The sequence below is a fragment of the Nomascus leucogenys genome, chromosome 20 (genome assembly GCF_006542625.1).
Source record: "Nomascus leucogenys isolate Asia chromosome 20, Asia_NLE_v1, whole genome shotgun sequence".
Classification (NCBI taxonomy): domain Eukaryota; kingdom Metazoa; phylum Chordata; class Mammalia; order Primates; family Hylobatidae; genus Nomascus; species Nomascus leucogenys.
This window is the reverse complement of record NC_044400.1, coordinates 32,919,255-32,947,034: the sequence shown is the minus strand read 5'-3', so window position 1 is coordinate 32,947,034 and position 27,780 is coordinate 32,919,255. Positions and strand designations below refer to the sequence as shown.

Sequence of the window (27,780 nt, the reverse complement as noted above, 5' to 3'; positions counted from 1 at the left end):
GTTAGGTGCATATATGTTAAGCATTGTTATGTCATCTTGGAGAACTGACTCCTTTCTCATTATGTAATGACCCTCTTTATTGCCAAAAAAATTTCCTTGCTCCAAAGTCCATTTCGTCTGAAATTAATATAGCTTCTCCAGCATTTTTTATTAACGTTAGCATCAGATGTCTTTCTCCATCCTTTTACTTTTGATCTATCTCTGTCTTTATATTTAAAGAGGGTTTTTGTAGGCAGCATATAGTTGGGTCTGGTTTTTTATTCACTCTGAGAGTGTCTGTCCTTTAATTGGTGTGTTTAGATCACTGATGTTCCCCTTGATGTTTAACATGATGATGATGATGATTATTTTTTGAGACAAGGTCTCACTCTATCACCCAGGTTGGAGTGTAGCGGCACAATCTCGGCTCACTGCAGCCTCAGTCTCCCGGGCTCAAGCAATCCTCCTACTTCAGCCTCCCAAGTAGCTGGGACTACAGGCATGTACCACCATGCAAACTAGCACGAGCTAGTTTTTTGTATTTTTTGTAGAGACACCATGTTGCCCAGGCTGGTCTCAAACTCCTGAGCTCAAACCATCCACCTGCCTTGGTCTCTCAAAGTGCTGGCTTTCAGGCATGAGCCACCATGCCTGGCCTACTATGATTATTTATATGACTGTATTAATATCTTACTATATTTGTGATATGGTTTGGCTTTGTGTCGCCTCCCAGATCTCATATTGAGCTGTAGTTCCCATAATACCCGTGTGTTGTGCGAGGGATCTGGTGGGAGGTAATTGAATCATGGGGGTGGTTACCTCCATGCTGTCCTTGTCATAGTTCTCACAAGATATGATGATTTATTTTTATTTTTATTTTTATTTTTTGAGACGGAATCTCACTCTGTCGCCCAGGCTGGAGTGCAGTGGCACGATCTTGGCTCACTGCAAGCTCTGCCTCCCAGGTTCACGCCATTCTCCTGCCTCAGCTTCTCCAAGTAGCTGGGACTACAGGCACCCGCCACCACGCCCGGCTAATTTTTTGTATTTTTAGTAGAGACGGGGTTTCACCATGGTCTCGATCTCCTGACCTCATGATCCGCCCGCCTTGGCCTCCCAAAGTGCTGGGATTACAAGCGTGAGCCACCGCGCCCGGCCCAAGATATGATGATTATGAGGGGCTTCCCTGCCTTCACTCTGCACTTCTTCCTGCTGCCATGTGAAGAAGGACATGATTGCTTCCCCTTCCACCATGATTGTAAGTTTCCTGAGGCCTCTCCAGCCCTGCGGAACTATCAGTCAATTAAACATCTCTCCTTCAGAAATTACCCAGTCTCAGGTATGTCCTTATAGCAGCGTGAGAACAAACTAATACAATAAATTGGTACCAGGAGTGGGATGCTGCTTTAAAGATACCTGAAAATGTGGAAACTTTGGAACTGGGTAACAGGCAGAGGTTGGAACAGTTTGGAGGGCTCAGAAGAAGACAGAAAAATGTGGGAAAGTTTGGAACCTCTTAGAGACTTGAAGCGCTCAGAAGACAGGAAGATGTAGGAAAGTTTGGAACTCCCTAGACACTTGTTGAATGGCTTTGACCAAAATTCTGATAGTGATATGGACAATGAAGTTCAGGCTGAGGTGATCTCAGATAGAGATGAGAAACTTGTTGGAAACTGGAATAAAGGTCACTCTTGCTATGCAAAGAGACTGGCAGCATTTTGCCCCTGCCCTAGAGATCTGTGGAACTTTGAACTTGAGAGAAATGATTTTTTAGGGTATCTGGCAGAATAAATTTCTAAGCAGCAAAGCATTCAAGAGGAAGCAGAACATAAAAGATTGGAAAATTTGCTATCCAATGATGCAATAGAAAAGAAAAACCCATTTTCTGGTGAGAAATTCAAGCTGGCTGCAGACATTTGCATAAATAACAAGGAGTCAAATGTTAATCACTAAGACAATGGGGAAAATGTCTCCAGGGCATGTCAGAGGTCTTCATGGCAGACCCTTCCATCACAGGCCTGGAGATCAAGGAGGAAAAAATGGTTTCATGGGCCAGGCCCAGGGCCCTGCTGCTTTGTGCAGTCTTGGGACTTGGTGCCCTGCATCCCAGCCATGGCTAAAAGGGGCCAAGGTACAGCTTGGGCTGTGGCTTCAGAGGGTGCAAATCCCAAGCCTTTGCAGCTTCCACATGGTGATAAGCCTGTGGGTATATAGAAGTCAAGAATTGAGGTATGGGAACTGATATGGTTTGGTTGTGTTCCCACCCAAATCTCATCTTGAACTGTAGCTCTCATAATTCCCACATGTTATGAGAGGGACGAGTGGGAGATAATTGAATTGTGGGGGCACTTTCCCCCATAATGTTCTTGTGTTAGTGAATAAGTCTCACCAGATCTGGTGGTTTCATAAAGAGTTTCCTTTTTCTCTTGGCTCTCATTCTCTCTCTTGCCACCACCACGTAAGACGTGGCTTTTGCCTTCTTCCACTATTGTGAGGCCTCCCCAGCCACATGGAACTGTGAGTCCATTAAATCTCTTTTCTTTATAAATTACCCAGTCTCCAGTATGTCTTTATCCACAGCATAAAAACAGACTAATACAGGAACCTCTGCCTAGATTTGTGAGAATGTATGGAAACACCTAGATGTCCAGTCAGAAGTTTGCTGCAGGGGTAGAGCCCTCATGGAGAACCTCTTCTAGGGCAGTGTGGAAGGGAAACATGGGGTCAGAGCCCCCACACAGAGTCCCCACTGGGGCACTGCCAAGTGGAACTGTGAGAAGAGAGCCACCAGACTCCAGACCCCAGAATGGTAGATCCACTGACAGCTTGCACTCTGTGTTTGGAAAAGCTGCAGACACTCAACACCAGCCTCTGAAGGCAGCTAGGAGGGAGGCTGTACCCTGCAAAATCATGGGGACAGAGTTGCCCAAGGAGACGGGAGCCCACCACTTGCATCAGCATAACCTGGATGTGAAACTTGGAGTAAAAGAAGATCATTTTGAAACTTTAAGGTTTAATGACAGCCCTATTAGATTTCGGACTTGCATGGGGCCTGTGGTCCCTATGTATTGGCCAGTTTCTCCCATTTGGAACAAGTGTATTTACCCATTGCTTGTATCCCCATTGTATCTAGGAGGCAACTAACTTGCTTTCAATTTAGGCTCAGAAGCGGAAGGGACTTGTCTCAGATGAGACTTTGGACTTGGACTTTTGGGTTAATGCTGGAATGAGCTAAGACTTTAGGGGACAGTTGGACAGGCTTGTCCTTGATTGTGTTTTGAAATGTGAGGACATGAGATTTGGGAAGAGCCAGGGACAGAATGATATGATTAGGCTGTGTCCCCACCCAAATCTCATCTTGAACTCTAGTTCCCATAACCCCATGTGTCATGGGAGGGACTCAGTGGGAGGTAATTGAATCATGGGGAAGTTACCTCCATGCTGTTCCTGTGATAGTGAGTTCTCATGAGATTTGATTATTTTATAAGGGACTTCCCCCACTTTGCTCTGCGCTTCTCTTTCCTGCTGCCATGTGAAGAAGGATGTTTGCTTTCCCTTCTGCCATGATTGTAAGTTTCCCGAGGCCTCCCTAGCCCTGCAGAACTATGAGTCAATTAAGCCTCTTTCCTTCATAAATTAACAAGTTCTGGATATGTCCTATAGCAGCAGGAGAACAGACTAATTTGTTACTATTTTCTATTTGTTGGCCCTGTTCTTTGTTTCTTTTTGTTGTTGTTTTTCCACTCTTTTTCTGACTTCTCTCTCTCTCTCTGTCTCCCTCTTTGTGTGTTGTTTGTGTGTGTGTGCATGTGTGGCTTTTTAATTTTTTGTAGATATGGGGTCTCACTTTGTTGAGTGAGCCCAGGCTGGTCTCAAACTCTTGGCCTCAAGTGATCCTCCTGCCTTGTTCTCCCAAAGTGCTGGGATTACAGATGTGTGCTACTACCTCCAGCTCATTCTCTGGTTTTAACTGAGCATTTATATAATTCCATTTCTCTCCTCTCTTAGCATATAAATTATAATTTCCTTTTTGGAGACAGAGTCTCGCTCTATCATCTAGGCTGGAGTGGCACAATCTTGGCTCACTACAACCCCTCTTTCCTGGGCTCAAGCAATTCTCCTGCCTCAGCCTCCTGAGTAGCTGCGATTACAAGGCACTGCACCATGCGTGGCTAATTTTTGCATTTTTAGTAGAGACAGGGTTTCACCCTGTTGGTCAGGCTGGTCTTGAACTCCTGACCTCAAGTGATCTGCCTACCTTGGCCTCCCAAATTGCTGGGATTGCAAGCATAAGCCACCACACCTGGCCAAATTATGTTTTTCTGTTTGCTTTTTTAGTGGCTGCCGTTGAGATTGCAATAAACATTTACAACAAATCCAAGTCTTCTTTCAAATAATACTCTACCCCTTCACAGGTAGTGCGAGTACCTAACCACTGAGTATTCATAATTCTTCTCTTTCATATCTTGTAACATTGCTGTCATTCATTTTCACTTATCCATAAGCTACAATCATTGGATACTTTGTTGCTTTTTGTTTTGAACAAACTGTTATGTTAGATCAATTAAGAATAAGAAAAATAAGATATTTTACTTTATCTTCATGAGTTCCTTCTGTAATACTCATTATTTATGTAGATCTGAGTTTCTGATTGTATTAGCCCATTTTCATACTGCTATAAAGAAGTGCCCAACACTGGGTAATTTATAAAGGAAAGAGGTTTAGTTGACTCACAGTTCAGCATGGCTGGGGAGGCATCAGGAAACTGATAATCATGGCAGATGGCAAAGGGGGAAGCAAGGCACCTTCTTCACAAGGTGGCAGGAAGTAGAAGTGCCAAACAAAGGGGGAAGAACCCTTTATAAAACCATCAGATCTCATGAGAACTCACTCGCTGTTATAAGAACAACATGGGGGAAACAGCCCCCATGATTCAATTATCTCCACCCGGTCTCTCCCTTGACATGTTGGGATTATGGGGATTACAATTCACGATGAGATTTGAGTGGGGGGACACAAAACCTAATCATATCATTTCGCCCCTGGCCCCTCCCAAATCTCATGTCCCTTTCACATTTCAAAACCAATCATGCCTTCCAAACAGTCAAGTCTTCATTCATTCTAGGATTAACCCAAAAGTCCAAGTTCAAAGTCTCATCTGAGACAAGGGAAGTCCATTCCACTTATGAGTCTGTAAAGTCAAAAGCAAATTAGGTACTTCCTAGACACAATGGGGGTACAGGCATTGGGTAAATACACCCATTTCAAATAGGAGACATTGGCCAAAACAAAGGGACTACAGGCCCCATGCAGGTCTGAAATCCAGCAGGGCAGTCAAACCTTAAAGCTCTGAAATGACCTCCTTTGACTCCATGTCTCACATCCAGGTCATGCTGATGCAACAGGCCTCCTTCCAGCTGCTTTCATGGGCTGGCATGGAGTGTCTGTGGCTTTTCTGAGTACATGGTGCAAGCTGTTGGTGGACCTACCATCCTGGGGTCTGGAGGACAGTGACCCTCTTCTCACAGCTCCACTAGGCAGTGCCCCAGTGGGGACTCTGTCGGGGCTCTGACCCTATGTTTCCCTTTTGCACTGCCCTAGCACAGGTTCTCTATGAAGGCCTTGCCCCTGCAGCAAACTTCTGCCTGGTCACCCAGGCATTTCCATACATCCTCTAAAATCTAGGTGGAGGCTCCCAAACCTCAACTTTTGTTTTTGTTTTTGAGACAGAGTCTCACTCTGTTGCCCAGGCTGGAGTGCAGTGGTGCAATCTTGGCTCACTGCAACCTCCATTTCCCAGGTTCAAGTAATTCTCCCATCTCAGCCTCCCAAGTAGCTGGGACTATAGGCACACACCACCACACCCAGCTAATTTTTGTATTTTTAGTAGAGACGGGGTTTCACTATGTTTGACAGGATGGTCTTGAACTTTTGACTTCATGTGATTCATCCCCCTTGACCTCCCGAAGTGCTGAGATTACAGGCATGAGCCACTGTGCCTGGCCCCAAACCTCAATTCTTGACTTCTGGGCACCTGCAGGCCCAACAACACATGTAAGCCACCAAGGCCTGGGGCTTGCGTCCTCTGAAGCCATGGCCCGAGCTGTGCCTTGGCCCTTTTTAGCCACAGCTGGGATGCAGGGCACCAAGTCCCAGGACTGCATAAAGCAGCAAGGCCCTGGGCCCAGCCCATGAAACCAATTTTTCCTCCTAGGCCTCTAGGCCTGTGATGGGAGGGGCTGCAGAGAAGACCTCTGACATGTCCTGGAGACATTTTCCCCATTGTCCTGGTGATTAACATTTGGCTCCTTGTCACTTCTGCATACTTCTGAAGCTGGTTTGAATTTCTCTTCAGAAAATGGGGTTTTCTTCTCTATTGCATCATCAGGCTGCAAATTATCCAAATGTTTATGCTCTGCTTCCCTTTTAAACATTAAGTTCCAATTCCAAACCATCTCTTTGGGAATGCATAAAACCAAATACTTTTAAGAGCACCTAGGTTACCTCTTGAATGCTTTGCTGCTTAGAAATTTCTTCCATTGGATACCTTAAATCATCTCTCTCAAGCTCAAAATTTCACAGATCTCTAGGCCAGGGGCAAAATGCCACCAGTCTCTTCACTAGAGCATAGGAAGAGTCACTTTTATTCTACTTCCCAACAAGTTCCTCATCTCCATCTGAGACCACCTCAGGCTGGACTTCATTGTCCATATCACTATCAGCATTTTGGCCAAAGCTATTTAATAAGTCTCTAGGAAGTTTTAAATTTTCCCACATCCTCCTGTCATCTTCTGAGCCCTCTTAACTGTTCCAACCTCTGCCTGTTACGCAGTTCCAAAGTTGCTTCCACATTTTTGGTATCTTTATAGCAGCACCCCACTTCTGGTAACAATTTACTGTATTAGTCCATTTTTATACTGCTATAAAGAACTGCCTAAGACTGGATAATTTATAAAGGAAAGAGGTTTAATTGACTCACAGTTCAGCACGGTTGGGAGGCTTCAGGAAACTTACAATCATGGCAGAAGGCAAAGGGAAAGCAAGGTGCCTTCTTCACAAGGAGGTAGGAAGGAGAAGTGCCGAGTAAAGGGGGAAGAGCCCCTTATAAAATTATCAGATCTCATGAGAATTCCCTGACTATCATGAGAATAGCATGGGGAAAACTGCCCCCATGATTCATTTATCTCCACCTGGTCTCTCCCTTGACATGTGGAGATAATGGGGCTTACAATTCAAGATGAGATTTGGGTGGGGACACAAAGTCTAACCATATCACTGATGTATACTATTTTCTTTCTTTCTGAAGAATTTCAACATTTCTTGCAAGGTATGTCAATTGGTGACAAGTTTTCTCAGTTTTGTTTGTCTGTGAAAGTCTTTATTTCTCCTTTACTTTTCAAGGATAATATTTCTGGGTGTAGAATTCTGGTGGTGGTGGTGGTGGTGGTTGTTTTTGTCAACACACAAAATATTTTGCTCCAAGCTCTTCTTACTTACATGGCCTATGAAGAGAACTCTGGTTAATTATTATACTTGCTCCTTCATAGGTATAGTATTTTTTCCCTTTGACTTAATTCAAAATTTTCTCTTTGTCTTTGATTTTCTGTGGTTTGAATATGCTATATCTAGGTATAAATTTTTTTGGTATTTATCCTCTTTGATTTCCTGAGCTTCCTGAATCTGTGGTTTGGTGTCTGCCATTCATTTTGGAAAATTCTCAGTCATTATTACTTCAAATACTTTTTCTGTTCCTTTTTTTCTTGTTTTGATATTCATTATGCATATGTTATACCATTTAAAATTGTCCCACAGTTATTGGATGTTCTGTTCTGCTTTTTAAAATTATTTTTTCTCTTACCATTTAGTTTTAGAAGTTTTTATTGACATATCTTCAAGCTCACTCACTTTCTTTGGCTGTGTCCAGTCTATTTTTTTTTTTTTTTTTTTTGAGATGGAATCCTGCTGTCGCCCAGGCTGGAGGGCAATAGCATGATCTCGGCTCACTGCAACCTCTGCCTCCCAGGTTTAAGTGGTTCTCCTGCCTCAGCCTCCTGAATAGCTGGGATTACAGGCATGTACCACCATGTCCAGCTTACACTTATATTTTTAGTAGGGGCAGGGTTTCACCATGTTGGCCAGGCTGGTCTCAAACTCCTGCCCTCAGGTGATGTGGCTGCCACAGCCTCCCAAAGTGCTGGGATTACAGGCGTGAGCCACTGTGCCCGGCCATGTGTCCAGTCTATTTAAAAGCCCATCAAAGGCATTATTTCCATTACAGTGTTCTTTATTTCTAGCATTTCTTTCCTTTTGATTCTTCCTTACTGTTTCCATCGCTATGCTTGCAGTATCCATCTCTTATTGCATATGGTTCATTTTTTCTATTAGAGCTCTTAGCACATTGATTACAGTGCTTTTAAATTCACAGTCTGATAATCCCAACATCTGCCATATCTGAATCTTGTTTTGATGCTTACTTTGTTTATTTAAAATATTTTTTGTCTTATAGGATTCCTTGTAATTTTTTGTTGGAAGCCAGACATTAGGTACTAAGAAAAAGAACCTAGGTAAATAGGCCTTTGGTATGATGCTTTATGTGTATTTGACAAAGAGTTAAGCTGTTTTGACTATTTGATGTAGCTGTATGTATCAGAGGTATTAAAAGTTCCTCTAATCTTGGTTTGGTCTTCTCTGTTGCACAGAAGCCCTGTTGATGTGCTGGTAAGATGTGGGGGCAGAGGAAACCTTCTCTAGTTCTTTGATTAAGTCTCAGTCTCTTAATAAGCCTGTGTTCCTGTGCTGTGACCTTCACAAGTACTTCTCAGTTTCTTCTCCTTTGTTGGGACAGGATAGCTAGAAGGGACTAGACTAGGATATTTCCCTTTCCCCAGGACAATTAGCATTAGTAAAACCTCAGTTAAGCTCTGGTAAAATCATTTCTCTTGAGGGCAGGCCTTATTAAGAATAGAATCCCCTAGCTTATTTCACCCTCCCCATTGACAGAAATACCAAGGGATTTTTCTCTTCACCTTGATGACCTGGTAAGGCTTCTGGAGGTAAAACTCAGAAAAGTGTTGGGGCCCTCCTAAGACTGGGCTCCCTGGAGTTTTTAACTCTCAAGCAGTCCAAACAGAGCCTCTAGCAATTCAGCAATTGCAGTTTAAGTTTTCCTACTCTGGTACTGGTTCCCATAAAGGGTTCTGCTCTTGAGCTTCCACTCAAGTAGTGAATCAAGTCATGATTCTCTGTATCTGCCATCTGTCTCTCCAATTTATAAGACAGTAATTTACCCTATGACCTCAATTATCTGCAGGATCTAAGAAGAGCAGTTGATTTTCAGCTTCTCAAACTTCTTTCTTGTTGTTAGGGTGGGAATGACGACTCCCAAACTTTTTACACGCCAGACTGAAAACTGGAAGTCTGGTTGCCTTTCTTTTTTTCTTTCTTTCTTCCTTCCTTCCTTCCTTCCTTCCTTCCTTCCTTCCTTCCTTCCTTCCTTCCTTCCTTTCTTCCTTCCCTCCCTCCTTCCTTCCTTCTCTCTCTCTCTCTCTCTTTCTTTCTTTCCCTTCCTTCCTTCCTCTCTTTCTCCTTCCTTCCTTCCTTCCTTTCTTTCTTTCTTTCTTTCTTTCTTTCTTTCTTTCTTTCTTTCTTTCTTTCTTCTTTCTTTCTTCTTTCTTTCTTCTTCTTCTTCCTTCCTTCCTTCCTTCCTTCCTTCCTTCCTTCCTTCCTTCCTCTCTTTCTCTCCTTTCTTTCTCTTTCTTTCTTTCTTTCTTTCTTTCTTTCTTTCTTTCTTCTTCCTTCTTTTCTTCCTTCCTTCCTTCCTTCCTTCCTTCCTTTCTTCCTTTCTTCCTTTCTTTCTTTCTTCTTTCTTCTTTCTCTCTGTCTCTCTCTCTCTCTCTCTCTCAGACGGAGTATTGCACTGTTGCCCCAGCTGGAGTGCCATGGCACAATCTTGGCTCACTGCAACCTTTGCCTCCAGGGTTCAAGTGATTCTCCTGCCTCGGCCTCCTGAGTAGTTGGGATTACAGACATGCACTACCATGCCCCGCTAATTTTTTTTTTTTTTTTTTTAGTGGAGACAAGGTTTCACTATGTTGGCTAGTTTGGTCTCGAACTCCTGACCTCGTGATCCGCCAGCCTCGGCCTCCCAAAGTGCTGGGATTACAGGTGTGAAGCACTGCACCCGGCCCAGAAGCACAAAAGTTTTAAATTGTAGTGAGCTCCAACTTGTCTACTTTTTCTTTTCTTTCTTTCCTTTTTTTTTTTTTTTTTTTTTTGAGACAGAGTCTTGCTCTGTCATCCAGGCTGGAGTGCAGTGGTACGATATCAGCTCACTGCAACATCTGCCTCCTGGGTTCAAGCAATTCTTGAGCCTCGGCCTCTCGAGTAGCTGGGATTACAAGCACCCACCACCACGTCTGGCTAATTTTTGTATTTTTAGTAGAAACGGGGTTTTGCCATGTTGGCCAGACTGGTCTTGAACTCCTGACCTCAAGTGATCCACTCGCCTTGGCCTCCCAAATTGTTGGAATGACAGGCGTGAGCCACTGCACCTACCTAGCCTTTCCTTTCTTGTATGTGCATTAAGGGTCTTACCTAAGAAACCATTGTGTAATCCAAGGTCACAAACATTTACTCTTACATTTTCTTCTAAGGATTTTATAGTTTTGTGTCTTACATTTAGGCCTTTTTTCTATTTTGAGTTAATTTCTATATATGGTATGAGGTAGAAGCCCAGCTTCATTCTTTTGCATGTGGATATCCAGTCATCCCAGTACCATTTGTTAAAAAGACTATTCTTTCTCCATTTAACTGTGTTGGCATATTTGTCAAAAATGAAATTGGGCCAGGTGTGGTGGCTTACACTTGTAATCCCAGCACTTTGGGAGGCCAAGGTGGGAGGATCACTTGAGGCTAGGGGTTCGAGACCAGCCTGGTTAACATAGTGAGACCTCATCTCTAAAAAGTAAGTAAATAAATAAATAAATAAATAAATAAATAAATAAATAAATGAAATTGATCATAGATCTATGGGGTTATTTCTGGACTCTCAATTCTATTCCTCTGATATAGATGTCTATCTGTATGCCAGTACCACATCATCTGGAGTATTATAGCTATGACACAAGTTTCAGTAAGTTTTGAAACGAGGACATATGAGTCCTTCAACTTTGTTCTTCCTTTTTTTTTTTTTTTTTTTGAGATGGAGTCTCGCACTGTCGCCCAGCCTGGAGTGCAGTGGCACGATCTCAGCTCAAGGGCTCACTGCAAGCTCCGCCTCCCGGGTTCACACCATTCTCCTGCCTCAGCCTCCCAAGTAGCTGGGACTGCAGGCACCCACCAACACACCCGGCTAATTTTTTGTATTTTCTTTTTTTGGTAGAGACGGGGTCTTACCGTGTTAGCCAGGATGGTCTCGATCTCCTGACCTCGTGATCCACCCACCTCGGCCTCCCAAAGTGCTGGGATTACAGGCATGAGCCACCTCGCCTGGCCTTGTTCTTCCTTTTCAAGGATGTTTTTGGCTATTCTGGGTCCCTTGCATTGCCATACATATTTTAGAATCAAATTGCCAATTACTGCAAAAAGGGCAGCTGGAATTTTGATAGGGATTACATTGAAAGAGTATATCAATTCGAGGAGCATTAGTAAGATTAGTAAGATTAGGTCTCCCAATTCATGTATTAAATGAGATGTCTTTCCATTAATGTAGGTCTTAAATATTTCTTTCAGTAATGTTTCATGGCTTTCAAAGTCTAAGTCTTGTACTTCTTTTGTTAAATTTATTCTTAAGTGTTTTTTTTTTGATGCTATTGTAAGTGAAGTTATTTTCTTCATTTCATTTCCAGATTGTTCATTGCTAGCGTGTAGAGATACAACCAACATTGTTTATTGACCATGTGTCCTGCAGCTTTGCTGAACTTGCTTATTAGCTCTAATAGCATTTTATGTGTGTTTGTGGGTGGTTCTTACAATTTTATACATACAAGATTATGTTGTTTGCAAAACTGAAGTTTTACTTCTTCCTTTTCAACGCTAATTTCTTTTATTTCTTTTGCTCATGTAATTGCCCTGGCTAGGATCCCAGTACAATGTTGCATAGAAATGGCAACAGCAGAGGTGCCTGTCTTGCACCTGGCCTTGGGGGAAGCCTTCAGCCCTTCATCATGAACTATGACTTTATGGGTCTATGAGTGCCCTCTACCAGCATTCAATTGTTACCATCTCCATGGTCCACGCAAGGAGGCTGTGGCTCAGAGAGGTCGACTAAGATGTCCAGCCAGATAGCTGGTAATTGAGAAACTCAGGGTGTGAACCTATTCTGTGGTTTTCAAAGGCTTTTGTTGCTTTCCCCCTCTGCCTGCAAGTGGCCAGCAAGGGGAGAGCCCAGGAAGAAATGGGGAACAGTGAGGGCTCAGTGCTGACAGAGCAGAGCTTCTCCATACTACAGGTGATGTTGGAAGTCATCCATCCCAGTAACATGCCCGCCTCCCACCGGGACCCCTGCTCCAAGACAGTGGATGGCCTACCCTGTAGCCCATCTCTCTGCTCTTTTGTCAGCAGCATTTGCTGGATGCTGGCAGCGTTCGGAGCCATTTGAGGCGCATTCTTGTCTGTGTTTCTGCCTCTTTTTTTTTTTTTTTTTTTTTTTTTTGAGACGGAGTCTCGCTCTGTTGCCCAGGCTGGAGTGCAGTGGCGCAATCTCGGCTCACTGCAAGCTCCGCCTCCCGGGTTCACGCCATTCTCCTGCCTCAGCCTCTCCGAGTAGCTGGGACTACAGGCGCCCGCCACCACGCCCGGCTAATTTTTTTGTATTTTTAGTAGAGACAGGGTTTCACCGTGGTCTCAATCGCCTGACCTCGTGATCCGCCCGCCTCAGCCTCCCAAAGTGCTGGGATTACAAGCGTGAGCCACCACGCCCGGCTTGTTTCTGCCTCTTCTACGGAGTGCGGGGTTGTCCCGGGTAGGAGTACTTGCTAGGAGAGTTATGTGTTGGATGTAAACAAATGGTCTTTTACTCCTTCCAGTTTCTTGTCTGGATTTTTTTTTCTTAAAAGATTTCCACAGTCAATCTTTATTAATAATGAGATGTTCTACTGCCTCACAAGTTTCTCATCTTAAAGAAGGTTTTCGGCCAGGTGCGGTGGCTCATGCCTGTAATCCCACCACTTTGGGAGGCTGAGGCAGGCGGATCACGAGGTCAAGAGTTTGAGACCAGCCTGACCAATAGGGTGAAACCGGTCTCTACTAAAAATACAAAAATTAGCCTGGTGTGGTGGCACGTGCCTGTAGTCCCAGCTACTCAGGAGGCTGAGGCAGGATAATCGCTTGAACCTGGGAGGCAGAGGTTGCAGTGAGCTGAGCTTGTGCCACCGCACTCCAGCCTGGGTGACAGAGGGAGACTCCGTCTCAAAAAAAAAAAAAAAAAAAAAAAGATTTTCTCAGAGAGATGTTCGGATTTCATTTTGGAATTTAGATATGTTCTTCAGATCTTCCTTGTGCTCTGACCTAATATAATGGAGAAATCAAATAGGAAATGGAGGCAAAAGCAGTTTGGGTGAATTCCCCAAGGTCGTATAGTAAGGTACAGCCTGCCACAAACTAAGATCCAGTCTTCCAATTTCTATACTGTTTCTTTTAGTCACACAATATTGCATCACAGAATGCTAGGGCATTTTTGAAGAGACCATTTATTCCCCATACATTGTCCCAAATGCTCTGGTATGAAAGCTTAGCTGTGAGCACACAGTGTTTGCTAAATGTCTGGGCTTGGAGCCTGAGACCTGGGTTTGAAGTTTAACTATATCGCTTATTGACTGGGGGCCATGGTCAGGCTAGTGAGCCTCTGTGTCATTTTCTCCATCTATAAAATATAAAATAAAAAAAGGAACATTTGCCTCATAGGACTTTTATGAGAATTAATTGACAAACTGTAGTGTTTTGTATAATGCCTGGTGTATCATAAATGCACAATAAATGATAGTTATTATTATAACACTTTTCCTTTCACAGTTCAAAGGAGGCCAGTTGAGTTGTTAGTGGATCTGGCTCACCCTGTTGGTGGCTTACCTTCATCTGTGCACATTTCAACACCTAACTCCCTGACTTCAGGGCCTAGCCTAAGGCTGAGAAGACTTTCATGGATGGTGGAAACCTATGTAGCTTTTCCCACTGGCCTAACAAAGATGTCAGGCTGCCATAGAGTTAGGGTGATTTTTTGGAGAGATATTGCTTCTCACGTCTAGGTGGGGGACTGTGGATCTTTACAAAGATTATAGGTAAAAGAAAAACAATGCAATGGTAGACATCAAAAGCCTGAGCCGCAGAAGGTGACTGAATAGAGAGTAAACCAGAATATTTTCTCCTCCTCCAATTTCCTGCAGGCACAGCTGTCCTGGGAGCTCCCCGCGCTGCAAACCCAGGGGCTCCCAGTTAGCTGCTGGGCTCCTCCGGAAGCCTGTCCCTGGACACGTGGGAAGGGAAAGGGTACTATCTTTGTCTGTTTGTGCTGCTATAACAGGACACCACAGACTGAGTCATTTTTTAAGGAACAGAAATTTGTCTTCTCACAGTTCTGGAGGTTGGGAAGTCCAAGATTAAGGCATCAGCCTCAGATGAGGGCCTTCTTTCTGTGTCCTCACAGGGCAGAAGGCAGAAAGGGTGAATCCATTTCCACAAATTCTTTTTCAAACTTTATTGTTATTTTTAGAGATGAGGTCTTGCTCTGTTGCCCAGGCTGAAGTGCAATGGCACAATCATGGTTCACTGCAGCCTCAAACTCCTGGGCTGAAGGGATCCTCCTGCCTCAGCCTCCCGAGTAGCTGGGACTACAGGCAAGTGCCACCATGCTGGGCTAATTTTTTTTATGAGGTCTCACTGTGTTGCCCAGGATGGCCTAGAATTCCTGGGCAACACAGTGAATACCCTAGAATACTCTTCTGCTCTGGCCTGCCAAAGTGCTGGAATTACTGGCATGAGCCACTGCACCTGGCCTACAAACCCTTTTTTTTATAGCAGCATTAATTCATTCATGAGGCTGAAGCCTCATTATCTAAACACCTCTCATTAAGCCCCACTTCCCAATACTGCTGCACTGGGAATTAAGTTTCCAATGCATGAATTTGGAGGGAAATATTCAGACCTTAGCAGTCAGGGATGGCAGAACCCTGGCTCCCATACCCAGCACAATGGTCATCCCTGGGTACCCCACATTCTTGCCTAGAACATCAGTCAGCGTGGTACACTCTCTGCCCTGGAAGGTGGGGAGGGCTCAGGTCAGGAGTTAGCCTGAAAACCAAAAGGTGGTGCAGCCTAGAGCGTGTGGGAGGACAGGCTCCTGTCCATTCCAAAGCCAAATGCACTAGAGCCTCATGCTACAGGGTGCTCAAAGCCCGGATATGCCACAGACAGATCTAAGTTTGAAGCCAAATAAAACCAGCTTTCAGTGCCCAGCTGTGTGACTTGGGCAAATAACTGCACCTCTCTGAGTATCAGTGTTCTCATCTAAAGAAGAGCAGACTGTGTACTGTTAATGGGAGGCCTGATGGCATATGGTAGCGGGTGATCAGCAAATGCTACCTTCTCTCAGTCACTTAGCTTCTCTGGCCTCAATTTCCACATCTATGCAATGGGGATCCCAACCCTGTACCTACAAAGCCCTCAAGGTTTAATGCAGAAAAACACAGATACCAATCTCAAAGATGTCACAAAGCAGGATGGCGTGGCAGAAGACAGATGCAAAATGATTTGGAAAGAGGGCATGTTCTGTGCTGTGAGGTGGCCAGAAGGAGCTTTCCTGAAGGAGTGGAACTTGACCTGTCCTGGTAATGGGAGTAATTAAATAGGCAGAGAAGACACCAGATATTAATTGAGTAATGAGGAACGGTGCAGCAGGGCTTGGGAGCAGGAATGCACATACCCTGTTCTGGAATCAGTCTTCCAGGGGTCTCTCGCTTTACCAGAAAGCCATGAAGCCTCTTGTGGGCTCAAGGCTGACACATCAGTTGACTAAGATGAGATTAAAACATGATGAAATCAGCCCTAAATGGGGCAGGAAAGCATTGAGGGAATAAAAATGTACTGTGAGTCCAGCATTCTCACTCCTAGGTATTTTATTCATGCAAAAACCTGTACATGAATGCTTAGAGTGACTTCATTCATCATTGCCAAGACTGGAAACAATCCAAATGTCCTGAGTTGATCAGAATGATCCACAAATGAGAGTACATTCCTATAATGAAATACTACTCAGCAATGAAAAGGGACAAAAACCTGAAAATGAAATAACATGGTAAATCCCAAATGCATTATGCTAAGAGACAGAAGCCTGATTCAGGAGGTCGTCTCCTGGATGATTCTGTGCATAAGATACTTTGGGAAAGGCAAAACTATAGGGGCCTAGCTGGGGTTGACTACAAAAGAGTATGGTTTTTAAAATTTTTTTCTGAGATGGACTCTCGCTCTGTCGCCCAGGTTGGAGTGCAGTGGCGCAATCTTGGCTCACTGCAACCTCTGCCTCCCAGGGTCAAGTGGTTCTCTTGCCTCAGCCTCCCAAGTAGCTGGGACCACAGGCACCTGCCACCATGCCTGGCTAATTTTTTTGTATTTTTAGTACAGACATGGTTTCACCATGTTAGCCAGGATGGTCTCGATCTCCTGACCTCGTGATCCGCCCGCCTTGGCCTCATAAAGTGCTGGGATTACAGGCGTGAGCCACTGCGCCTGGCCTGAAAAAAATTTTTGAGGTAATAGAACTGTTATATATCTTGACTGTAGTGGTGGATACACAACTGTATATGTTTTTCACAACTCAGCTCATAAAACTGTACACCAAAAAGAGTGAACTTCAAATTATACCATTGGACAAAGGACATGGGAATTGGTGTCTGGGTAGGCAAGCTCACATTCTAGTCAACTTACCTTGGTATCCTCCGCATACGAGGAATTCAACAATCACAGATCACAACAAATCAATTCCAGTCTCATCAAATTCTGGGCTGTTGAAATACATCAATAAGATATTTTCTTTTTTTTTTTTTTTTTTTTTTTTTTTTTTTTTTTTTTGAGACGGAGTCTCGCTCTGTCGCCCAGGCTGGAGTGCAGTGGCGCGATCTCGGCTCACTGCAAGCTCCGCCTCCCGGGTTCACGCCATTCTCCTGCCTCAGCCTCTCCAAGTAGCTGGGACTACAGGCGCCCGCCACCATGCCCGGCTAATTTTTTGTATTTTTAGTAGAGACAGGGTTTCACCGTGGTCTCGATCTCCTGACCTCGTGATCCGCCCGCCTCGGCCTCCCAAAGTGCTGGGATTACAAGCGTGAGCCACCGCGCCCGGCCTAGATATTTTCAAACCTAAGTTTGATTTATATCAGAACATGTAAGGGGGGAGGAAAGAGTGTGGGACTAGGAGTTGGAAAAACTGGAGTCATATTGGCTGCCTGCCTACTGTATGACTTTGGAGCAAGTTGCTTGAATAATCTCTAGTAATTAGTCTCTGACTTGCCTTGTCAAAGGGTTGTTGAGAGGGTCGCATGAAAATAACGTATGTTAAAATAATGTACGTTGTAAATTATAAGTATTGCACACAAATCAGGTACTGGTATTGTCATTGATCATGTGTTTTCAAATAGGGAATATAAGTATCAGAATTTAAATGACATATCCAAGAAAAGAATCCCAAGATGAAACCCCACCCTACAGTGTCTCAAGTTAAAGAGTTGACACTCTCAAGACAAAAATAAAATCAAGCCTTGAATGAATGATTTTAGGTAACTTAGAAGTCATAATTATAAGAAGACTACAAATTACTTAATCTATAAAAGCCTCCATGCTCTATTTGTTACAAGGGAATTCATTTTTTTTTTTTTTTACAAAAGTATGTTGCTCCATGAAGTGCCTGTGTCCTGTGTGAGCACCTTGAGTGAAGCATCAAGGTCCACCTGGAGTAGGCGGGGCTGGCCAGTAGGAGCTCCTCAGGACAGGGGCCAGGGCACAGCTCCTGCCGCTCTGGGCTGCACCTGCAAGATGACAGAAGGAGGTACTAGGCCTTGGCAACATCTGCACCACAGCTGCTGTGGTCTGAATGTTTGTGTCCCCCAAATTTAACTGGTTAAAATCCTAACTCCCAAGGTGATGGTATGAGGAGGTGGGTCCTTTAGGAGGTGATTAGGTCATGAGAGTGGTGCCCTTATGAGTGGGATTAGTGCCCTTATTAAAAAGGCCCCAGAAAGTTCGCTTGCCCTCCCACCACATGAGGACACAGTGAGAAGACAGCTGTCTGCAGCCTGGAAGGGGGCACTCACCAGAACCTAACCACGCTGGTCCCTATCTCAGATGCCCAGCCTCCAAACCTGGGAGAAATAGATGTCTGCTGTGTACAAGTCACCCAGTCTATATTACAATGGCTCAAACAGACTAAGAACAGTTTTTTTTCAGTGAACAGTGAGATCATGAGTATCATGAGTTAGTTTAACTCCTGGGAAGTAATTTGGCTAAAGTTAAAGTCATGCTTTACCATTGCAGAACAAGTTTCCATTCGGCAAAGTGTTTTGTGGTTTATTTCAATGGGTACTGGGGACTGGATTTCTTTATTTTGGTGACTCAAACAGAAATTTACTCTTAAACGTGTTTGAGTGTCGCTAGGTTCCCGCTCTGTATTGGCTTGGGGGAATCCACCCATGAGTCAGACACCACCCCAGCCCTCAAGATGTTTATGGCTCTCTGCTCTGGCTGGAAACATGTTATGTAAAGAAGGAAGCCTGGGAAAGACTTAAAAGGTGACAGATCTGTCACAGACAAGAGCCTGGGCTGGGCTTGCTAGGCACCCTGCCAATGTCTACAGGGAGGAAACAGGCTGGAAAAGGGCAATTTAGTGAGGCTGTCCCAGAACTGAATCCGAATCTGCAAGATTGAGGACCACGCCCTGAGCCATCAAGATAAATGCCACTTTGGAGAGAGAGAGAGAGAGAGAGAAAGAATGAATGTGCTGATTCACAAAACTGAAAGTTACAGACGGGGTGGTAGATCTCCTCTAGGTACAGCTGGATGGCAGGTGTCTCCCATGAGGGTGTCAGGGGTTTCTCGATCAGGTGGTCTCTGGACAGATGGCTGCCTGCAGTCGCAAGTTTTCCAGGGGCCTTCAGATTGCAATCCCCTAACAAGAGCATGTCTGCACTGATTGCTCTAGCAGAAGTCCCATGGAGGACTCTGCTCCCGACAATGCCCCCAACCCCTGGGTCAGGGGCCACGGGCAGCCAGCCCCATCCAAACCCCTGGGACTGACTAGCATTGCTAGGGAATGTGGGAGCGAGGCTCTCCAAATAAAGGTGAGTGAGCAAACCTCCAGTCTTCCCCTGCGGCCTTTGCTGAGGCACACCTTCCTTTCGGAATTCACCAGTGTCTCATTCTCGGTTATCTGTCCCATCATCAGCATCTCAGAAACAGTGAGTGCCATGCAGCACCGCCCCTACTCAGCGCCTACTGAAATTCTCGTCAGTTTCATGCAAAGCAGGTGTAGTGAAAGGCATAAAAACCCTGGAAACAGATTTGAGTTCAAGTATTAACTTTGCTTCTAACTTAACTCTTTTGGGAACGTCTCTTTAACTTGTTTCTTCATCTGTGAAGGAGGATAATGTGCGCATGTCATAGAGTAGCTGTGAGGACCAAATGGATTCACAGGTGCCCAGGATAGTGCCTGATGCTCAACAGATGATTACAACGTAAGCCAATATTTCGTAAAGCTGGTCAATGACAACAATAGTTTTTCATCATGGAAAGTTAGAGCTTTTTGACAGTGAAAAAAACTGCTGCTAAGTCTTTGCTGGCTGACAAATCTCACTGGAAAATGCCCACATTCTTTGTAGGAAGAAATGTTTATTTTCTGCCTCAAGTGACCAGGATTATCACAGCTTCAGTAGCAACACCCGATTCACAGAGAAGATGATCTGAGATCTCCCGGTTCTGTCTCCTGGTATAACTTTGTTTTGTTTTGTTTTCTTTCTGTTCTGCCTTTTTATTGATGACTCTGGGGAAGCAACAAGATCATACTACTAATTCTTTTTCCTTTTTACCCATTAATTCTTAAGTGGAAACCAGTCAGAGGCATGGAATTGGAGCACAGGAAGCTGGTGTGGGTGAGACAATTTCATGCAGACTGCAGGGAAGCTTGGAAGATCATCCCTGCCCCACCGTGACCAGCAGGTCTGGGTTTCAGAATTCAGAGGCTTGCTTCCTAGAATGTCTTGTACAGCAGCTCCCTTTTCTGAGATCCAGTTTGACTATCCCAGTTCTCTTCCAGGAATATATACCCTGCATTACTCTCTGCTTACCTAACAGCCGTGACATCTCTATTCTGCGTGCTAGAGATTTATCCGTGGTCATCTGGATTGGAGTTCTGGGAGGTGGTAAAGCCTGTCTCTCAGTTTTACTTCCACAGATGGTCATTTATTGTGTATAGAGTTTATTTATCTTTTAGAGGGCAACCCATTTTCCTATTTTGCTGTTGTCATTGGCTGTTGTTGGGAGAAGCTCATTTCTTCTCTATTACTGCCAACAAGCTGATTTTCTTGAAGGAATACATCTGTACAAAATCTCCTGGTTTAAGGTCAGACAGGGACAGTGGTGCCCTCCTGTTGGAATCTCACTTCTGTTTTTCTTGCACGCTGGAAGGGAAAGGAACAAATAAATGGACAGTGTTTTCCTATTTTGGAAAAATAGTTTTTCAGTTATTTTTTACTTATATTTAAGGTTTCTTATAACATCCTATCCTTTATTCCCTCCACATTGAATCCCTCACAACTATGGCAATCATTTACTTTTATTTTTTATTATTTTTATTATTTTCTATGATACTTATACACCATGCAATACTATGTAGCCATAAAAAAGAATGAGTTCATGTCCTTTACAGGGACATGGATGACACTGGAAGCCATCATTCTCAGCAAACTAGCACAGGAACAGAAAACCAAGCACTACATATTCTCACTCATAAGTGGGAGTTGAACAATGAGAACACTTGGACACAGGAAGGGGAACATCACACACCGGGGCCTGTTGGGGGTTGTGGGGCAAGCAGAGGGAGAGCATTAGGACAAATACCTAATGCACGTGGGACTTAAAACCTAAATGATGGGTTGATGGGTGCAGCAAACCACCATGGCACATGTATACCTATGTAACAAACCTGCACGTTCAGCACATGTATCCCATAACTTAAAGTATAATTAAAAAACAAAAAGCCTTTGGCTTAATATCATTAGAGCTTGAGGCAAATTTCAAGAACTAATATCTTTGTTTATTTATTTAATTATGGAAACTAGCTTTAGACATCAGCAGAGATGACATCCTAAGACACAAGAGAGCGGGGGAGCTCCAGAGAAGCCTGTCTCCGTGTGTGTTTAAATCTTTCTTCCGCCTGTCTTTCTCTGTATTCTTCCTTCTCCTCTTCCTTCCTTTCTTTACTGCAGTCTTTTCCTTAATTAGCCTTCATAGAGAACCAGCTGCCTTTAAAATCATTGTTTACCTATATTGAATAGTTTAACATATGATTTTTTAACAACCATAAATCATTGTTTATCTATATTGAATGGTTTCAAGTCCAGAATGGACTGAATTGACTTCTACATATGTGGTCCTTTAATATTTCTTAAGGACGAGTAGCCCTCTGCAAAACTGTAAAAGGCTCTCTTAGGGCAAGGCGATTGTGCCATTCTTCATCCTCTGCTGGCTAGCCGTGTTGCCACCCACTTCTGCCTGCTAAACGGGTCCTTTCCTCAATCCCTGCCTGAGCGCTACTTCCTTCAGGAAGACTTTCTTTTGCACTGCTCCATCCTACCCTATAACTAGATGTGATCGCTTCTTGCCACAAATTCCAATCATATTCAGTACCAGTTTTGTGACACTTAGAGTAATCTGGCTTGTATTTGTGTAACTGTTTTATTCTTCAAATAGGTTATGGCCTCCTAAAGGCAGGTTCAAGGTCTTACTCTGAGTACTTTGCAGCTATCATGCCTTATAATTAAGAGTTGCAAGGGCCAAGTGCGGTGGCTCACGCCTGTAATCCCAGCACTTTGGGAGGCCGAGGCAGGTGGATCACGAGGTCAGGAGATCGAGACCATCCTGGCTAACACAGTGAAACCCCGTCTCCACTAAAAATACAAAAAATTAGCTGGGTGTGGTGGCTGGCGTCTGTAGTCCCAGCTACTCAGGAGGCTGAGGCAGGAGAATGGCATGAATCCAGGAGGCGGAGCTTGCAGTGAGCCAAGATTGCTCCACTGCACTCCCACCTGGGCGACAGAGCCAGACTCCGTCCAATACATAAATAAATAGAGTTGCTGAGTACTTATTAATCAAATTCTTTTTTTAGAGACAGGGTCTTGCTCTGTTGCCCAGGCTGGAGTGCAGTGGCATGATAATGGCTCACTGAAGTCTTGACTTTCTGGGCTCAAGCAATCCTCCTGCCTCAGCCTCCCGAGTAGCTGGGACTATAGGCACACACCACCACACCCAGCTAATTTTTTTATTTTTTATTTTTTGTAGTATCCAGGTCTTGCTATGTTGCCCAGGCTGGTCTTAAACTCCTGGGCTGAAGCAATCCTTCTGCTGTGGCCTCCAAAATTGTTGGGATTACAGGCGTGAGCCACCGCACCTGGTGTTATTAATCAAATTCTGTAAGTTGAGTAACTATAGCCTTCTTTGCTTCACTTACGTGATACTTCAATTATTCAAATGCAATGTAGATTTTACAGAGTTGTAAAGGTATAAACTACTCATTAAAAATAAAATATTTAGCTGAGCGCAGTGGCCTGCACCTGTAATGCCAGTTACTCAGGGGGAGGATTGCTTGAGCCCAGGAGTTCAAGGGCAGCCTGGGCAACATAGTGAGACCCAGTGTCTAAAAAATAAAATAAAATATTTTTATCTGGGCATGGTGGCATGTGCCCGTACGCCTAGCTCCTTGGGAGGCTGAGGTTGGAGATGGCTTGAGCCCAGAAGTTGGAAGGTGTAGTGCCCAGTGATAGTGCCTGTGTATAGCCACTGCACTCCAGCCTGGGCAACACTGCCAGACCCCTCTCTGCTCTTTTTTGTTGTTGTTGTTGAGGCGGAGTCTTGCTGTCACCCAGGCTGGAGTGCAATGGTGAGATCAGCTCACTGCAACCTCCACTTCCTGGGTTCAAATGATTCTCCTGCCTCAGCCTCCCGAGTAGCTGGGATTACAGGCACGTGCTACCACGCCTGGCTAATTTTTTATATTTTTAGTAGCGATGGGGTTTCACCATGTTGGCCAGGCTGGTCTCGAACTCCTGACCTCAAGTAATCCTCCCACCTCGGCCTCTCAAAGTTCTGGGATTACAGGCGTGAGCCACCGCCCCCGACCTCCCTCTCTGCTCTTAAAAAATAAATGCTGGCCGGGCGCGGCAGCATTTTTTTTTCAAGATTACAGCGTCGGTAATCCCAGCTACTCGGGAGGCTGAGGTAAGAGAATCGCTAGAACCCTGGGGGCGGAGGTTGCTGAGCCGAAATCGCGCCATTACACTCCAGCCTTGGCGATAGAGCGAGACTCTGTCTCAAAAAAAAAAAAAATGCTTAGCAACAATACTTTGTAAACTTAAAAATATCTTATTTTTTACGTTTAGATGCATGAGTACCAACTGTATGAAATCTTCAAATAATGTAACTCAGCGAGCAGTTTAACTACTGACTAGGAAAAAGTTCCCTTCCTTGAAACCACATGGCACACCTCTGGCCTTTCCCATGCTCAGTCCCTCCCTGTGCGGCCACTTCTTTGTGCAGCCAGGCATTGGGCTCTGAATCTAGGTTGGCGGACTCCTCTCCTCGCCTCCGCACGGAGGTGGCTTCTCTTCTCCAAGCCTTGTGCAACAGGACCCGTCCTTGTGACGGACCAGATAAACGCCCCGTGCTCAAAGTCGCTCACCCTCACCTAGTCCCCACTGCTTCGAATGGTGTGCAGAATAAAAGCGATGAGCCCGAGGAAAGCCATCTTAAACGACCGTGATTGTCTTTATGAAAGCTCGTGGCAAGATAATAATGTGGTCATTTTACAACAGTAGGAACTACGTGCAAAATCGTCTCACTTTTGTTCACCCCTTTGAAAGCTGAGTTACAATAATTTAAGTTGAAACCATAAAGAACTGCTTCTAAAATGCAAAAAAGACCAAAGATTTCTTCAGTATACCTTCAGTGGTCATTTCGAAGGACGGTAATAATTTACAGAATCCCAGTAGACTTTTCTTTTTTTGGCCATGGTTGGAAGTGGGGTTGACCTTAAAACTTGGTGGTTTCAAGGAACGCTTAAGTGTGAATTAATATGATGTGAAGAAATAATAATAGTCTCATTCTCTTGCAGTCTAATCACAGCCTTTTCCCCAGCCCCAGGGGAGGGAGCCTTTAATAAGGGTCTGTGTAAACTGATGCCCCGGCGGCAGGAGTACGGAGAAGCAGTGCTCTGACAAGTTAAGACGGAGGAAACAGCAACCCAAAGGGCAGCCCCCGAAACAAAGTTGCTCAGACAAACAAGCCGATGCAGACGAGCGCCATGGCCCTGCTGGCGCGAATCCTGAGAGCGGGGCTGCGGCCGGCGCCCGAGTGGGGTGGGCTCCTGGGCGGCTGGGCCCCGCGGCGGCCCCAACCCGCGGGCGCACGGCTCCCGGCGGGGGCGCGGGCCGAGGACAAAGGCGCCGGGCGGCCGGGGGCGCCGCCGGGCGGGGGCCGGGCCGAGGGTCCCAGGAGCCTCGCCGCCATGCCGGGGCCACGGACCCTCGCCAACCTGGCGGAGTTCTTCTGCAGGGACGGCTTCAGCCGCATCCACGAGATCCAGGTAGCGCGCGCCGCGCCCGGAGGGAGCCAGCCGGGACTGCTGCCCAGAAGGCTGACGGCGCGGGCGGGAGGGCGCCGGGGAGGGGAGCGGGCTTGGGGAGTCCCAGGGAGGGGCGGCGGGCAGGAATCCCCGGGCACTGGGCGCCGCAGTGGGTGGGGGGAGCTGGACTGGGGTTGTCGGGTTAAGGTTCGCAGGAAAGGGCGCTGGGGAGAGGACGCCGGGAAGGCGATCAGGGGTGGAGGAGGCAGGAACGGTGAGCGGGGCGGGGGCGTTGGGGAGGGGTCTCCGGGAAGCGGACCCCAGAGAGGGGCAGCAGGCAGAGGGAGCTGAGGAACGGGGCCAGAAAGGAACGGCTGGGAAGAGGCGGGGGAAATGGGTGTCTCGGGAGGTGGCGGCCGGGAGGGGTCCCCTGGAGGGGCCCCAGCCGGGACCCCTGGGGAGGAGGTGGAAGGGAGGGGAGTCAGGGATGGGTTTTTGGAGAGTGGTAGCCCGAGAGAGGCGGCGAGCAGGGTCTCCAGGGACTGGTCCCGCGGAGGGACTCAGGCAGGGGTTGCCTGGTTGGGGAACCTGGGGAGGGGGCGCCGCGAAGGGAAACCAGGAATGGGACTGCTGGGAGGGCACCAGGGCTGAGGTCCCGGAGGAGGAGACTTGGGGAGGGGCAGCGGGCGCCTGGTGGACGCCGCCGGGGCCCGGGAGTGGAGAGTTGGCGGGACCCGCGGAGCTGGGGCTGAGGGGGCTGCGGCCCGGGGCCGGCTCGAGGGGAGCGCTAGGCTTCCTAGCTCCTCTAGGCTCTGCGGAGCTCGGTGTCCTTAGGTGGCCGAGACCGTGTTGTATTTATTTCTAGTCCTTTTTGTATTTTGTAATGGCGGGGGAAGAGGGCACAGAGGCTCGGAGGCTCGGGGTGCCGTAGACTCTAAGCCGGAGTTGGGGGCGACACCTGGAGTTCGCGCCAGGACTGGAGACAAGGACGTGGCAGGAACCCAGGGGTCCCAGCCACCCGCTAGGGCGTTGGGGCCGGCGAATTCCGCACGCTTCCCACCTGGAGCCTGAGTGCTGTCCTTCCCACGCCCACCTCTGTTGCGCCCTTCGTGGCAGGGGCACTGCACCCGAGCCGCGGCGGCGCCCTCCGATGCCTTCGCCCATCGCCCGCCTGCCCGGGTGCCCGGCCCAGCACGCGCTGTTATTTCTGGGATGGGGGCTTTTGGCGTCTTCCGAGAACGCCCCCTTCTCCTCCCACCCAGCACTGTCCTTCTGCCCAGAGTTCCGGTCTTTCGAGACCCTTCTCCATCGAAGCCTCTTCTAACTACCTACCTGAGCTTCAGTCATTCATTCGTTCCATCAGCCATTCAGTCAATGAACGTGACGGAGAAGCCCCAAATCTCATTAATGGAAAAACGGGCGCGCGAGGAGCAATTTTAATTCGGCCGGGAATTAAAATTTAATTTAATTTTAATGCCGGGAAGTCCCAACCGTCCCTCCTCAAGTCCGCCACACCAACCCTATACAATTCCAAACCCCCACCCCTACCCCAATGCTTACAGGACTCAAAAATGACTTTCTATGTAGAATCTGATAAGATATCAGGATGGCAACTTTCAAATACAGTATGAAGTGTTTTGTCATTTGCTGTTAATGGGTTCAATACAGCCTGCTTTCTGAAGTGTAATTTAATTTTTCTTTTATCCGCTCCTACTGCCGTCTGCTTTTATCCTCACACCTCACCCAGAGCTTGTTCCATGGGCACAGGTTTCTTTGAGACGGACCCTGTTAAAGCCTGTATCCAGTCAGGCTGTGTGGCAGTTCAGATGGGTATTTTCCATTCACCCGCCCTGTCGCCAGCCTTCACCCTGAGCTCAGCCCCTCCTGCCCGCTGCTCAGACAGCTTCCTTCACCACACCCAGGGCCCTGGGGCACAGAGCAGAGAGTCACAACTGACTCACTTGGTGCCTTCTCACCCAGAGCACACAGGACCTGGAGAGTAAAGGAAATAAAGCAAAAAGTTCTTTTCCTTTACTCTCCAGGTGTCACTACCCCAACCCTCAAATATGGTACTTGTGGGAACTCTCACCTTCCTGCAGCCCCTCTGAGGACTCCCAATTTCCAACACATGGTTCTAGAAAAACCCTCTCTTCCCGCTGTCCAGGTTGCTTATTGTCCAGGTTGCTTATTGTTCTGTGACCCATCACATCCAGTTCACTTGCGCTCCCCTTGCAATCACAGAATGTTAGCTAAACAAGGGCTCTTAGTGTTCACCTACATAGCTCACCTCTCATTTTACAGATGGAAAAAGCTGGGTGGTTACCTAAGCGACTTGCCTAAGGTCAGGCAGCTGGTGATTGGCAGAGTAGAAATCATAATCTGGGTCACTAGATGCTGTTTAAGGTGTGGTAGAGCAGCAGGATGGCTGATACCAGGAGTGATGTCCTCCAGTGCTGGCCCTCTGCAGCCACCTGTGGAGCCTTGGGCTAGTCACTTATTCTCTCTGCACCTCAGTTTTCTCATCCTTAAAGGAGATTAGCAATCCCCATTCCTCTCATGGGTTATGATAAGGTCAAATGAGCTTAGTGTTATGAAACTGTAATAATAACAAATAATAACGATCAGTATTTCTAGAACTCTTTTCATGTGCCAGGCACAGTTTCAAGTCTCACATGAAACTTATTTCTCCATTTTTTGGGTGAGGAAACTGAGGCATAATGGGACCTAACTTCCAAAGCTTATTCAGCTAGTAAACTGTGAGCCCAGATTCAAACTCCAGAGTCTGTGCTCTTAACATCCAAGCAAACTCTAAGTACTGTGCCTGACTGTATAGTTCCATGGCTCACCACCAGAAAGTGATGAATACTATCTGTATCATTTCTACCTCCAGTTCCCTTGTGCTGATTGTAACCAATTCAGTAGCTGGATTTACTTGAGGAGTGGCCCATTTCCCAGTAGTTCTTGTTACCAGTCATTCCTTCAGTGGGCCC

General features: G+C 46.1%; 1 protein-coding gene across 2 annotated transcripts in view; it reads left to right on the top strand.

The window, feature by feature from the left end:
* Nucleotides 1-24,529: 24,529 nt before the first annotated feature.
* Nucleotides 24,530-27,780, top strand: part of LOC100600882 (cytochrome P450 27C1) — a 33,877-nt gene continuing 30,626 nt past the window's right edge. Inside the window, exon 1 of one of the 2 annotated variants that reach the window (XM_030801236.1) lies at nucleotides 24,530-24,811. In XM_030801236.1, coding sequence (XP_030657096.1) covers nucleotides 24,530-24,811 — 282 coding nt within the window. The remainder of the gene's footprint in view (nucleotides 24,812-27,780) is intronic. The other variant, XM_030801237.1, reaches the window with a different exon arrangement.